This window comes from Homarus americanus, unplaced genomic scaffold (assembly GCF_018991925.1).
Source record: "Homarus americanus isolate GMGI-L3 unplaced genomic scaffold, GMGI_Hamer_2.0 scaffold32583, whole genome shotgun sequence".
Classification (NCBI taxonomy): Eukaryota; Metazoa; Arthropoda; class Malacostraca; order Decapoda; family Nephropidae; genus Homarus; species Homarus americanus.
In genome coordinates, this window is record NW_024713129.1 from 21,065,968 (window position 1) to 21,080,432 (window position 14,465).

Consider the following 14,465-nt stretch of genomic DNA (forward strand, 5'->3'; position numbering starts at 1 on the left):
TTCTAAGATGTATATATTACACGAAAACGACTGCTGGAGGATAAGGAAAGTTACCGACATATTCCAGCTTTTATCGCCATCTTCATAACAATATCTTCTAATATTTCCAGATCGGCGTGAGGCTGGCGAAGAAAACGGAGACTCGCTGAAAGGGAATGAGTGAAACATATGGAACGAAGTGTACTCGTAGTGATTCCCTTAGTCCCTTTGCGTGTTATAAACCACATCTGTACTACTCCACTAAGTTGTACTTCTTGGATAATTAGTAGTGACCGAATAATCCCTGTGCACCCATAATGATTAACAATATAGTATTTTCTTGTTATAGTTGAAGGTAAGTAAATAAATTGTTAATTATCTCAGGTACTCAAGTACTTTTCGATCACTGTCACTTACTGGTGCAGGAAGATACAGGTAGCATCTCTGACATAGGCGGTACCAATACTACCCATCTGATGTTTTAACCTAATAGCTGTGACTCTTATACGTTGCTGAGAACAATATTATGCTCTGTATACCTGAAGAGTGATGTATGTGTTACAAGCATTGCATCATTCGGTGTCAGGGACTGAGATCAATGGGTGTCCTCCTTGATGTAAACAACAGACGAAAGTTCCTGGAATTCGCTAAGCAAGACTAAATTTAAGGTGAATAAAAGAGACAATTACAGAGCCCCAAAAGAAAGGTAACACTGTCTAACCTAACAAGACCCCCAATCAATAGTCATCCTTCTTGACCTAGTAGAAAGGTTTGTTGAGACTCTTTGAAGTAATGAATTGTATCAGACGTAGAAATGGAACACAGAGCCGCCTGTCACTGTGTTTATTTGTAGGGGCGATATAAAAGTTTTCAATAGATCACAAACTCTCTTAGCCCTAAAATTTACTCTTTCTTGGCCTTCCACCAACGAGCATCTCCAGAATTGAAACAAAAGCTACCTTCCTTTTTTACCATTAAACACATTTAAATTTGTTTCTCTATAAGTGAGATATTATCTTGTTCACCTACACACAAGCACACCGAGGGAGTCACGTGTGCTTTTTGACACTACAGACGACCAGTGTCTGGAGAAGTATTAGACAAGTAGCAAATGTACAATGGCCTTAGTGATAATAGGTTCAATGGTATTTTGTGTTGACATGATATATATAAGCCTGTGTGCCGCGATATAGGTATAATTGCCGATTAAACTTTAAAAAGCAATTGATGTTTTTGCCAAATGGGGATAACATTATGTTTTCATTGCTTCAACTCAGTGAAAATTGGGTGGTGTATGTTAAAAATTTGTGGTTTCATTTACCATCATAATACAGTCAAATTATACCTTACGTCGGTTCACAAATACAATTGTTGATTATGTTACGGAGTTTGCCATATTTGTTTGCGCAGTACTGAATAATTGTGTACGTTGAGTGATGTATCAACAAATCAACTTTAAGATCAAGCCTTCCCAAAATTAGTGTATGCTGCAGCCCAGGTGTTTAGTAGTAGATAATGAAGGCAGAATAAAGTTTAGGTTTTACCTTGTGTGTTTGTGTACCCAATGAGCATCACTGATCCACACACCTGTCCGGTCACGGGGGATTGTACACCTACACATACGCGCGTGCACGCACGCAATCTATCTATCTATCTATATATATTATTGTGTGCTGCTGAGATATGAAATCACATCAGGCGGCGCCAGAAACTAGCACCATCTCCAATTAAAACTAGATCTTTATAATACTGGATGACAACACCCCTCAGACCGTAAATAACATTCTCAAACCGTCAAACTAATGTAGAGTGAGTCACAGTCCAAAGATTCTTTAGTTTCGTACCATAAATAAAGTGTTTCGTATGTTCTTAGCCGTAACATATATCACGCAGTATACTGGCCCTGGGGGGTCACAGTCTCAGGCCCCTCCCCTCGACCATCTCCTTCAGATTAAGGTCATTATCGTATGTAACAATAATTACCGTATTTTGATGTTACTATGATAAGTAACTTTGGCTTATTCCTGACGTAAGTTTGGTCAATAAAGATCCATGATTGATCTCCGTATAGCAAGTTAGCGGACATGAGCGCCTTTATTAGCTTGGGCCGGAGAGCGGCCAGGGGTCAGCACGGGGGAATGTCGGTGCCTTGGTGATTGGAATTTTCCAATAGAGGTCAAGGAGGTGACGGTAAATTATGAGATTATAATTACTTTCTGTTACTCCAACAGAAACGGGAAATGGTGAAATGTTTTGATTAAAGAACTTCAAGACGAAGAAACAATCCCGATGGTAATATAAATGAAAAATATCATCGTAAAAGCTGTTCTAAACAGTTGTCATTTTTTTTTTCGTTTTCAGGTACAAGTAAAACTGGGCGGGGCAGTGAGGGGTGGTGGGCCGGGCAATGAGGGGTGGTGGGCCGGGCAGTGAGGGGTGGTGGGCCGGGCATGAGGGGTGGGCTGTGACGGTGGGCCGGGCAGTGGTGGGCCGGGCAGTGAGGGGTGGTGGGCTGGGCAGGAGCAGGTAGTGAGGGGGTGGGCCGGGCAGTGAGGGGTGGTGGGCCAGGAGGGGTGGTGGGCTGGGCAGGTGAGTGAGGGGTGGTGGGCCGGGCAGTGAGGGTGGTGGGCAGTGAATGGGTGGTGGGCCGGGCAGAATGGGTGGTGGGCCGGGCAGTGAATGGTGGTGGGCCGGGCAGAATGGGTGGTGGGCCGGCAGGAATGGGTGGTGGGCCGGGCAGAATGGGTGGTGGGCTGGGCAGTGAATGGGTGGGCTGAATGGGCTGGGTGGGGCAGTGGTGGGCCGGGCAGTGAGGGGTGGTGGGGGTGAGGGGTGGTGGGCTGGGCAGTGAGAGGTGGTGGGCTGGGCAGAGAGGTGGTGGGCCGGGCAGTGAGAGGTAGGGGCTGGGCAGTGAGGGGTGGTGGGCTGGCAGTGAGCGGGCAGTGAGGAGGTGGTGGGCTGGGCAGGAGGGGTGGTGGGCTGGGCAGTGAGGGTGGTGGCCGGGCAGGAGGTGGTGGGCCGGGCAGTGTGGGTGGTGGGCCAGGCAGTGAGGGTGGTGGGCCGGGCAGTGAGGGTGGTGGGCCGGGCAGTATGAGGGCAGGTTAATGACGGTGGTGGGCGGGTAGACGGGTGGTGGGCTGGGCAGGAGGGGTGGTGGGCCGGGCAGTGAGGGGTGGTGGGCGGGTAACGAGGAGTGGTGGGCTGGGCAGTGAGGGGTGGTGGGAGGGGTGATTTGTTTTTTGTTTTTTGGGGGGGGGGGTTTGTTTTGTTTTTAGAGAAAGGAGGGGTGAAGGAGGATTAGTGGTGGGGGAAGGACGTTATAGTTCGGAAATTGAAGAAATTTAGGAGGCGGTAAGAGAGGGCGGGCTGACCGCCTAGCTAAGCTAATGGTGTGTTAGGGTTGTGTCATGGGTTAGTTATTGTCTGTCGACACAGGCACTAGACAGTCTACCCAATCCCATACATGGGTGTTTTGAGGGTCTTATTTCATATTCCGCCGACTCTACTGGCGGATGCTGGTCTAGGGAGGTTGTCTATTGCCTGGTCGTATAGATCGGGAGTGGTAATGGACCTTTTGAAATTTTTCTTAACTTTTGGGGAGCCATGTATGGTTGTTGTCGTAATCTGGTGGGAGTCTTTGAAGGAGTTTTTGCTCTGGCCGTTCTATCTTTTGCTAGACTCTGCTGGCCAGGGTGTGCAGCTGCTGGTTGATGGGTTTTATTCTCAGATCTCTATGTATCTCGGCTGTGGTTCTGGTGAAGGTGGCATCTTTCACCTGTGACGAATCTTAGGGCTTCATATTGGACCACCTGTAATTTTAATATTTAAGTGGGGCTCCTAGTATGAAGAGGTATTGCTGGGTAAGTTAATATCGGTGTGATAAATGATATCGGTGTGATAAATGATGCCACCAGGCGAAGTTTTATTTTCTCAGGAAGCGCTTTAAAGCGGTATAGTTTTCTCAGCTCTCTTCTTGCCTTTTCCTTCCTGGTGTGAACATGATGGGAGTAACCTGTATACTGGAACTGAAGACCAAAGCTAAGGTCACACGGTTAAGTGGCGACACCCGAAAGTCACCAGGTAACCCGAGTGAGGCCAACACCGTCAATGCCAGGTCGATGCGACCTGGCATGATCGTAACCCAGCAAGCCTTGGCCCAAGTAACAGTTCCGTGAAAAAATAACAGTAATCACATTCTTTTATTCATATATTTATTTGGGTGTTCGGATACTAAGTTTATAAACATGCTCCCAGTAACATTTATTCAATGTTGTGAGAATTTATAACCTAGGCCCGTTAGAACTATATGTATACAGACTATTTTATACTAAGCCTTCGGTACACAAGGAGGCATCATATAGACGGAACTGCACTCGACCATCTTCATATCCCAAATGTAGAGTTAAATACACATTTACTGCTGGGTGGACAAGAGCTGCTCCAGAACTCGAACTAGCTACCCTACCTTACGTTCTCCTATTATACAGCATTAAGTTGTATTATTTGAACTTCTGGGCCTACCCAGGAGAGCCAGTCCAAAGAGAGTGAGGGAGGAGGGAGGGCACTCAGCCTACCATTTGTCTACGAGTGACGTGACATGATGAACATGGGAAGGTGCTGGATGAAGAAGTTTGAACAGGAGACAGTGCAAGACCAAGGCCATCCGCACCTCCCTACCAAATTTCAGCTTTCTATCTTGAAAACTATGGAAATGCATAAGGAACACACACACACACACACAATATATATATATATATATATATATATATATATATATATATATATATATATATATATATATATATATATATATATATATATATATATATATATATATATATATATATATTCGTCACTTCACTCGTAGACAAATGGTAGGCTGAATGCTCTCCCTCCTCCCTCATGGACAACACGGCTGGTTGGTGGAACCTTGAGCATTTTTATTGTGCAAAGATATACAGTAAAAAAAAAATTATATAAATAAATCACTGGCAGTACTGACCAGGAGACTATTAGCATCAGATTTTTGTAATGATTAATAGAAATGTGGTTTCTTTTTGCAACCCCTAAGACAACCAGATATTCGGAGGAGTATTAACAGTTAGATTTCTTCCCAGAGCCGAGACTATCGTTCACTGTATCACACAGCCTTTTTAAGTGAGCTTCTGAATATTGTCGAGGTATAATTCTGTTAGATAACTTAATATACTTTTAAGTCATGACTGATTTGTCCAAGAGACGGGCGTGATAAGTACGATGCGAACTTAACCATATATAATACATTTCAATTAACGCACCAGGTCAAATGAAATCACTTCATCTTCCGGGCAACAGATCGATAGCCATTACCAAAGACCAATATTGGTAATAATGGACACTACACTAAGAGGGCGCATGTGCGAGGAGAGGAAAGACTGTGTGCGTCACTATCTCCCTGCAGCGCCTCAACACCACCAGCCAAGCCCGCTAACGCTACCTACTTCCACCATCGAGTCCGCATGGGATACACAACTAGTTTTTAATTATAATTTAGTTGAAGAATCGAAAAAATTTAACTGCTCTTAGCGTAGCTACCGAGGCATCGGATAGCAGCGGGATAATCAATCGTGATATTTTTTAATCAGTGTCAATACAGCTGAGAGCGAGGCTAAGGCTGGCGGGAGGGAGTAGCCCGAGCACAAGGGTTCACACACCACCACCACGTCGCCTTCTCCTGCGAGTCCAGCTCAGCTCACACGGTGGCTAACACCAAATACCCGTGGTACCTCACACCATTTAATCTCTATGAGTTAAGCATGAAGAGTAGCGAAAAGCGTAAGGTGAGCCCTGACAAAGGGGACGGGGGAGGGACCAGAAAAGACGCCGACATGGACCTTCCCCCCATGCCCAAGAGACCGTCTCTTGTATCTATCGACAGCGAAGATGAAAACAAAATGGTTGAGGTAAGAGCAAACACATAATTTCGTTGTTTTTGGAAATTCCCTTAGTTATTTATGCAAAATTCCTCTGAAAAAATACCCCGTTGTTTTTGTTTACAGTCGGTGTCGTCAGTGAGCATAGAACGTGAAGTTAGCGAGTATGTGAATCACTGGATGATACATTAATCAAATGTCTGAATGAAAATTAATTAGTGACACCTAAGCATTCATTATTGACAGTCCAAAATAATTAAGAAGAATAGTGGTTCAGTGGGACATATATTGTGAAAAGGCGTCTACCTTCCTTAATGTGTGTTTGATAACGTACATGACTGAAGTATCTGTCAAACTAATTAAACATAATATATAAAACTGAGGTACAGCTGGACGATCATAGAACACAGACCCGAGACAGTGATTGAAGACAGTAAAGGTATTCTGTAATTATTGGTTGAGAGCTCAGGAATTGTTTGCTTAATATCATACCACTTAACGTAGGTGAAAGCTTCAAAATAAGTTAATCACAACCACTCATTACCAAGTAGGCAAAACATAACTGAACATTGAGAAAACATCACCATAACAGCAGTTTTAAATGACAGGTTAAGACGGGTATATGCGGCCTCGACCCCACTACTGGGAAAGGGAAGCAGATCCACCTAATCCAGATGCTGCTTCTCCCTTTCGTCCCCATCATGGCGCTTATCATCCAGAACTCCATCAACATGGTCAGCATCCTAGAATACCAAAACGATATGCAGGAAACCATTGACCAGGTGAGGTTATACTACGCGTGTATGAGTGTTAAGGGAGGGGATGTATGTCAATTACCGTGGCAAATGAAAAAACAAACTAACACTAAATCAATACATCCCCAACAGGTACAGATCAGCACAGGCTTGGGTAATGTGACGGAGGCGCTGCAGTCTGAGCGAGCTGAAATTGCCTTCTATCTCTTTACCAACGGATCAATCATTCGTCGAAATCTTTCCGAGCATTTTGCCTACACGAACTCCCTGATCGAACACCTTAAGTGGCCAGCTTTTAGAATAGATGACCAACTATTTCAGAACAAAATATTATTTAGAATCAGATTAGATGACTTCAGGGACAAGATCACGAAATTCGACACTCCAAATATTGAAGCAGGCATCGCATTTTACAACAGAGCAAATTATATATTTCTGGACCAGGTGGGAATCAACTCGAGTGTATAAGTACATTAAATTGATTTTTTTAATGAATATATAAACTAGTGTTTTCTTGTTTTAAAACGTACTGTTAAAAAACAATGATTTTTCTTGAAGGTTATAATTATGTAAAACAAGGAAAACATACATTGGTCTTTTTGTCTACAAAATTTGGTATTTCTCACACTACAGCTAACGCGAGAGATAAAAGAGAAGGACGCCTCTGGGGTGTGGCGGCCGCTGCTGGCCTACAAGAACATGATCCGCGCCATCGAGCACTTAGGCATCTCCATGGTGTTCGGTGAACAGTACTTTGGTAGAGGCGACCTCGACCAAAGCTCGTACATCGCCTTCGTCACCAACGACGCTCTAGGACAAGATTTCCTCAACGCTTCCCAGAACTTTGCCTTCTGGATAGGAACACGGTACCAGGCGATGCAGAAAGACTACCCGTGGTATTCAAATATCACTCGTCGTCGTCTGGAAATTCTTGGCAGGGAAAAGATCCAACCAGATTTTGAGAAAGCGACAGAATATTTTTACGCCATGTTGGGCTACCTTGACTCTCTACAGAAAGTTCAGTACGAAATCAGGTAAGATTTGTGTGTTCTTTCATTACCTGAATATATATATATATATATATATATATATATATATATATATATATATATATATATATATATATATATATATATATATTTGTTTTGTATACATCTTCAACAGACTGAAGATGAGGTAATATATATATATATATATATATATATATATATATATATTCAGGTAATTGTTATAACTAATTGAGGTTAGATTGACCTCTGTAACTTTTGTATATTCTCACTAGAAGACTCATACTCTGGTGCTTCACACACACACACACACACACACACACACACACACACTCAGTGGTCTGTCACGGCTCCTTGAAATGAAGGCAGTGTTAAACCCTTTGTTTATTCCCGCTCTTAACTTGTTTTAGTTTTAATCTCATTATCCTGTAGTTCACTTTGGATAAATTGCTTCTTAGTACATTTTCAGCGTCTTATTCTTTATGTAGCAAGAAAAAACGTTAACTTTTCTGCTAGCCAAAACAGCATGTATGTTTTTTTTAAATAAGTTCAACCATACTTATATCTTACACACAAGAATGTGTACATAATATTATGAAGAGTAACAAAGTTATCTAAATCAGTATTCAGAATAATCCTTTCTCTTACGTAAATTACTGACTGAACTAGACACACCAAGGATACCCAGACCTACTTGACCTTTCACCTCCCTCGCCGTCAGGAAGACCATCGAACAGACGATAGTGAGGGAGGTTCAGGCTTCTAACAGCCATGTAGTGATAGGCATCGCCCTTCTAGCTGTCGTCCTCATCATATCACCCGTCATCATTATTCTTGTCCGGATGATCACAAGGACCCTTCAGGTAAGTTCTCTCAGGTAAGGTCACAGTTTGATAACGTGGCCTATCGTCATACTCACAAGCGCATAAATATTTGGCTACCTTGGTATTCACTTGCCCCAACAAGTATTTGTGTCCCGTTTTCTTTTCTAATTCTGTTATTTTCAGGTATTTATAATCTATGCCATGTAATATTAACTACAGCATTTTGTATCACCAGGCCTTCTCGGAGACGCTTCTTCACAAGACTCACGAGCTGCGGTTTGAGAAGAAGCGGTCAGATAAACTTCTGTACCAGATGTTGCCGTCCAGCGTGGCCCAGCAGCTTCGCATTCATAAGACGGTGGCGGCTGAGACCTACTCTTCCATTACCATTTACTTCAGCGATATTGTGGGATTTTCAGAGCTGGCTTACCAAAGCACACCGATGCAGGTAAGACTATAAACCCAGATGATGTTATACACCCGAGTCCATATTAACTGAACTCGCCGTCATTATCTTGGAGCCTCCCTCCAGCACACTAAAGTTTAACATGACCTGTGGTAAACATTACGCTAAAAAGTTAGGTCAGAGGTCACAGGTTGGGTTAAAGTTATTTATATATTTTATGCCTTAACTTTGGCTTTTAGGTCTCCTTTAGTAAACACGCAGTGGAAAATTACTTTTCGTTTATTCATATAATTTTATAAAGGACTGACGGCGTGATACTTATCCCCAAACGATTTATAGAATAGTTGACAGAATTATGTTGCCCACAGGCACGCTTCTCATTACAGCCTTTGGACCTTAAAACCTGCATATAAATGTAAACAAAATTCATTACCAAGATATACTGAAATCAGGCGCCTTTGTCACCCTCTAACACGATGATGTGGTGGTGACGGCAGGTTATCTCGCTGATGAATGTGCTCTACAAGATGTTCGACTCCCGTATTGACTGTTATGACGTGTACAAGATCGAGACTATCGGGGACGCCTACATGGTGGCGTCAGGCCTACACATGAGGGAGGAAGGTGAGTACACACACTACCGTACACACACACACACACTCTACCGTACACACACACACACACACACACACACACTCTACCGTACACACACACACACTCTACCGTACACACTCACACTCTACCGTACACACACACACACTCTACCGTACAAACACACACACACTCTACCGTACACACACACACACTCTACCGTACACACACACACACACACACACACGAGTACCAGAGTGAGTAGTGAGGAGGAAGGCGGGTATAGGACAGAGAGAGTCAATATTATCTTGTTCCTCAGTGAAAGTAGACACCAAGTTGCCGCCTCTAGACGAAAACTGGCTAATGTTTTTTTTTAGTATACCCAACAAATTTGCGATTATACAAAAACACGTATATCGAGAAACATGATTCATGGTACACTTGCTGTCTGGACATTACAAAAAGAAGAGTATAGTAAAGAATACAGTATTGATGCTCATAGGTATTGGAAATGAACCTCTTACTAATCGTCACAATTGTGGATCAACTGGTAAAGAAAAAATCATTGCATTCCCTAATCGATTCACATCCCGGTTCCCAGTGATACTTGGTCACACTCATCCTGCTGACTGGAGAAATACATCCTGTAACTCTAAAGAATATACTTTCGTCTATTTCTGTGCAGAATACTTGCGGTTCTTAATATTGCTCTTTTAAAGTAAATATATTTCGTTTCTAGGGTGTAGGGGGTCGTCCGTACTACTAAATTTCTCCATGCATGAGACTGAGACAATATCATGCTGAGGAGAGATTAATAAGGTACAGTATATGTGTGGGGGATCTGACTTACGGAAAAATCGAGTATCATGATTAGGAAGGGTAATGCTGGAACCAGAATGACGTATGGAACACTGGGTTAGGTAGAAGTGGCAACATGATGTGTACAATAGGTGAGACAATACGTACACGTTGTAGAGCTGACAACTAACAGGTCTACGCCGCTCAGTGCATGATGGAACATGATAGTGGGGTCCCACATTGAAAACTGGTCAATATTTTGATAGATGTCCAGTTAATGGTAAAAAAATGGATTAATATTTTCTTATATACACTTGAAAATACAACTAACCCTTACGTGTCTTTAGTCGAGTCTACAAACACAACTGTTAATTTATTAAATCCAGCCGAAAATATTTTATACGATGACAATTATTACTGAATTAGTAAGTTTGGATGGGACGGCGGGACAACCATCGATTACTATCTTTGACGGTGCAGTACGGCGCTTCAACAACTAAAGCGTACTGGATTAGTAATTCCTGTACACAAGTCACTCACAAAAAAAAAAGAAATTCATCCCTCTAGTTTTTATACAATGATTTGACGTTATAATATTAACAGTGGGCTTCAATAACTTTGGCCTCTTTCACACGGGTGTTTTTTTTTCTGTAGCCTAAGATCTATAGGCGCGTAACAATGTTAGTAATTATTATATAAGACAATACCTGGTGTGAAAAAATTGCTAGTGAAAAATCTTCCTTAGCTCAGTGTGTTTACCGAATTCTCACACCGCTTGGACAGGCAAGGACCACGCAGGAGAAATATCTGCCATGGCCATCGACCTCCTACATGGCACTGAGAACTTCGTCATCCCTCACATGCCTGGGGAGCGTCTCAAGATCCGCATAGGCATCCACACGGGACCTGCTGTGGCTGGCGTCATTGGTACCAAGACTCCGCGATATTGTCTATTTGGCGACTCTGTCAACCTAGCCGCCAAGATCGAGTCTACCGGACTACGTAAGTGACAGTTATTGATTATAAAATTATATATGAAGAGGACTCGGTATGCACACATTACTAGTAAAGACATACCTGGTACAGCTTCCCCAGTATTTCTCACTCTCTCCACAGCCTTCAAGATCCACATCTCACAAGACACCAAAGACTGTCTGGACCGTGTGGGCGGGTTTATTGTCAAGCTCCGCGGAGAACTGGAAATAAAGGTAAGTATTGTAAACAGTCTGTTGTTTGTGTGGTTTGGTAAGAATACAAAAAATATGATGTATGAGGCCATGAGACTAGAAATATAAACAGTATCAGTAAAATATATACCTGAACATAGAACTTATAACCCCAAGTGAAAGTAAAATGAAGTGTTACAAGCTTTTAAGTATAAAGTATTGTATAATATAGAGCGAAGTTACTCAAGAGGCGTCCTAAGAGAGAGTAACTGTTGTCAGCTTTCGCTTCTTCAATAATTTTTTTTTCGGATGAAACACTAAATCTTGGAAAAATTTTCAATACTTCAAATACAGTTTCAGCGGCGAGCACAGGAAAAAAAAAGACATGATTTCCATAAGAAACAACATTCAAACCTCGACTTTACTTCAGCGATTCCAAACAAAAACATCCCTGAAATATGTCTGACTTCAGGGAACCGAACCACTGAGTCTGGGGGAGTGTGTCAGCGCTCAGTGGTTCCTTGTTATTAGAACCACACAACACATACTGTGGTTCAGGTACATTTCATAAATCGTTAGAAACGCGGAGGCTACGTCCTACCCGCCGCCTCTAAGGTAAATTTCTTTGTTCCGCCACCAGATGTGCATTTAATGTATTATTGAACTGAATATTTTAGCGAAAATCCCCCCAAAAAGCAAACCATTAGTTAGGGCTCAAGTAAACATTTAATGTCCATATGTTTTTGAGTATGGTTGTCCTTATGATTTAGAACCTTTACAATTATCGCTAAAGGAGTACACAGCCTTCGTATGTGAATGTGAGATAATGTCATCCACGTCGAACATTTGGTGAAATAAAAACAAACAACATAACGTTTAAAACTGGGAACTAAAATCATAATCTGAAGCATCGGTACATTAACATTAAGCATTGGTTTGTTGAGGAGCGAAGTTGACACCACAAGTCACACCAAACAGAAATATATATATATATGGTTATTTGTACGATAACTTACAGGGCCGAGGAGTGATGGACACGTACTGGTTGACGGGGAAACACGGGGTACTGCCAGACCGCCGTAGATACTCCAATAAGGACGACGACCTGGAATTCATGGCAGACAACCCACACTCGGAGGCAGCCCGGCGTGGCAAAGACGGCCCCACCACACATCAAACTTCCTTCTTCAGGAGGACCATTAGTTTATGCAAAGATTTTCTTGGCTAAGATGGTACTACAGTAGCGGAATTAGGGATCATATCTGTTGTGTGTATTGGTGATTTTGTCTTCACAGTTTATAATTCAAAGATTTGGATTTTAAGTTTATCAATGTTGCTGAGTTGTGAAACTGTGTCGATTTGTAAGGTTTAAAGGCATAGGTACGAGTTTATTACCACGCAATCCCAGGAGTAGAGGAATGTGTGGAATTATTTCTAACCCAACATACTAAGACACAACCTACTGCACTCTCTTTAACACCTCCCGCTGCTGCTGCTCCCTCTCAACCTCCTCCTTCACACTAACTTGACGTTTATCTTCCTCACATCACTGTAGAGTTATCATCTTCCTCCTCCTTTGTATGTGTTTCCCTCACACAGTGTGGCTCACCACCTCTTCAGGTTATATTTACTGAATGCAATATTGCACTAACATATCCTGGGAATTTTCATCACAGTGGCGGTGTAAACTCTTCACTCTCCCGACAGCTGTTTTCAGTCTGCAATAAATTAGGTATATTATTCCAAGCGCGTGCGCAAAAAAAAAGGGGGGGGCTAATGTTAAAACTCTCACAACGATTATAAAGCACAGGGCTCAAAGTGCAGTGGAACTCTCGGTAACGCTGAGGTGGTTCAGCAGGAACACCGCGTTCTGGTTAAAATTTTAAGATCCCTAGAAAAAAAAATTGCATCTTCAGCTTTAAAATGTATCCTAATATCTAGTGCATATGGCTTCAAAACGTCCCTGAAATTGGCCAGAATAATAAAAAAAAAATTGCGGGGAGTGGGCGTTGTATGGGCTTGCTACACTCGCCGTTGACAGTGGTGGTTCAGACTTTAAGCCCTAATTTAAAGTCTCAATATATATATTTTTTATTCTATGACATAATATTACTCCCCTTCCAATCTTGCAAAAGAAAAATTATGCCATGATGTAGGAAAATTCCAGTTTTCGTTTTTTTTTCACGCAGTCATATCGTAACCCGGTTTCTGCCATTTTGCCGCCATTTTTTTAATCTATACAAAGTAGTCCTATTGTATCTGGTTCACAATATATATATATATATATATATATATATATATATATATATATATATATATATTTTGCGGAGCTCGTAGTTTTTTTACTGACTAAAACAGAAAAGTTTAATCAGTACTATACAGGAACATATCAACTGTTTTAAACTTTCCTGTCAATAGTTTTAATAAAATTATTACACTATACACCTTCGGTGTGTGCGCTGAACACCTACTGTACATCTTTATCCCACGACAATGTTCCTTATCAGTTTACTGGTGACAGTAGGGTGGGTGGGTGGTACTGTACCTCACGATGTCATAATTCATAAAATTTAAGTCCATTAGCTGAGGTGACAAGTTGGAATATAATTACGCATTATAGTACATCACTGTAGTGTTGTGTCACGATTATGTTGTAAAGTTTGTCTCCAGTTCTTCCAGACTTAAAGCGTTTTTTGTAGATGCACGGAATAGCTAACGAGTTAGCTTTCCTTGACTGTCATTAAAAAATACGACACTGCACCGCGTCTTGGGAATAACTGTTGTAGAACACAGTCTTCCGAAAACAATAAAATTAGGAGAACTGTTATTTGGACACAATACGGAAAGAAATAGTGAAGAAAATATAAAGAAAATTATGGAAAGACAAAAAAGGAAAAAAGTCAACCAGTCAACAATAAATAAGAACAACACAAAACATTGGGCCCGTTGTAAAGGTAATTTCTCCCGGACTCTAAAACCACACTACTGTCTCTCGCGGCTAGGTGTTCACATATTTATACACGAAAT

General features: G+C 41.9%; 1 protein-coding gene across 1 annotated transcript; it reads left to right on the plus strand.

The window, feature by feature from the left end:
• Window positions 1-5,452: 5,452 nt before the first annotated feature.
• LOC121869187 lies at window positions 5,453-13,223 on the plus strand. The gene is made up of 10 exons (XM_042370420.1): window positions 5,453-5,921; window positions 6,500-6,673; window positions 6,779-7,090; window positions 7,280-7,680; window positions 8,375-8,516; window positions 8,713-8,925; window positions 9,381-9,507; window positions 11,056-11,274; window positions 11,389-11,480; window positions 12,457-13,223. The coding sequence occupies exons 1-10, from the start codon at window positions 5,775-5,777 to the stop codon at window positions 12,664-12,666; spliced, it is 2,037 nt and encodes a 678-aa protein (XP_042226354.1). The 5' UTR covers window positions 5,453-5,774; the 3' UTR covers window positions 12,667-13,223.
• Window positions 13,224-14,465: the final 1,242 nt, after the last annotated feature.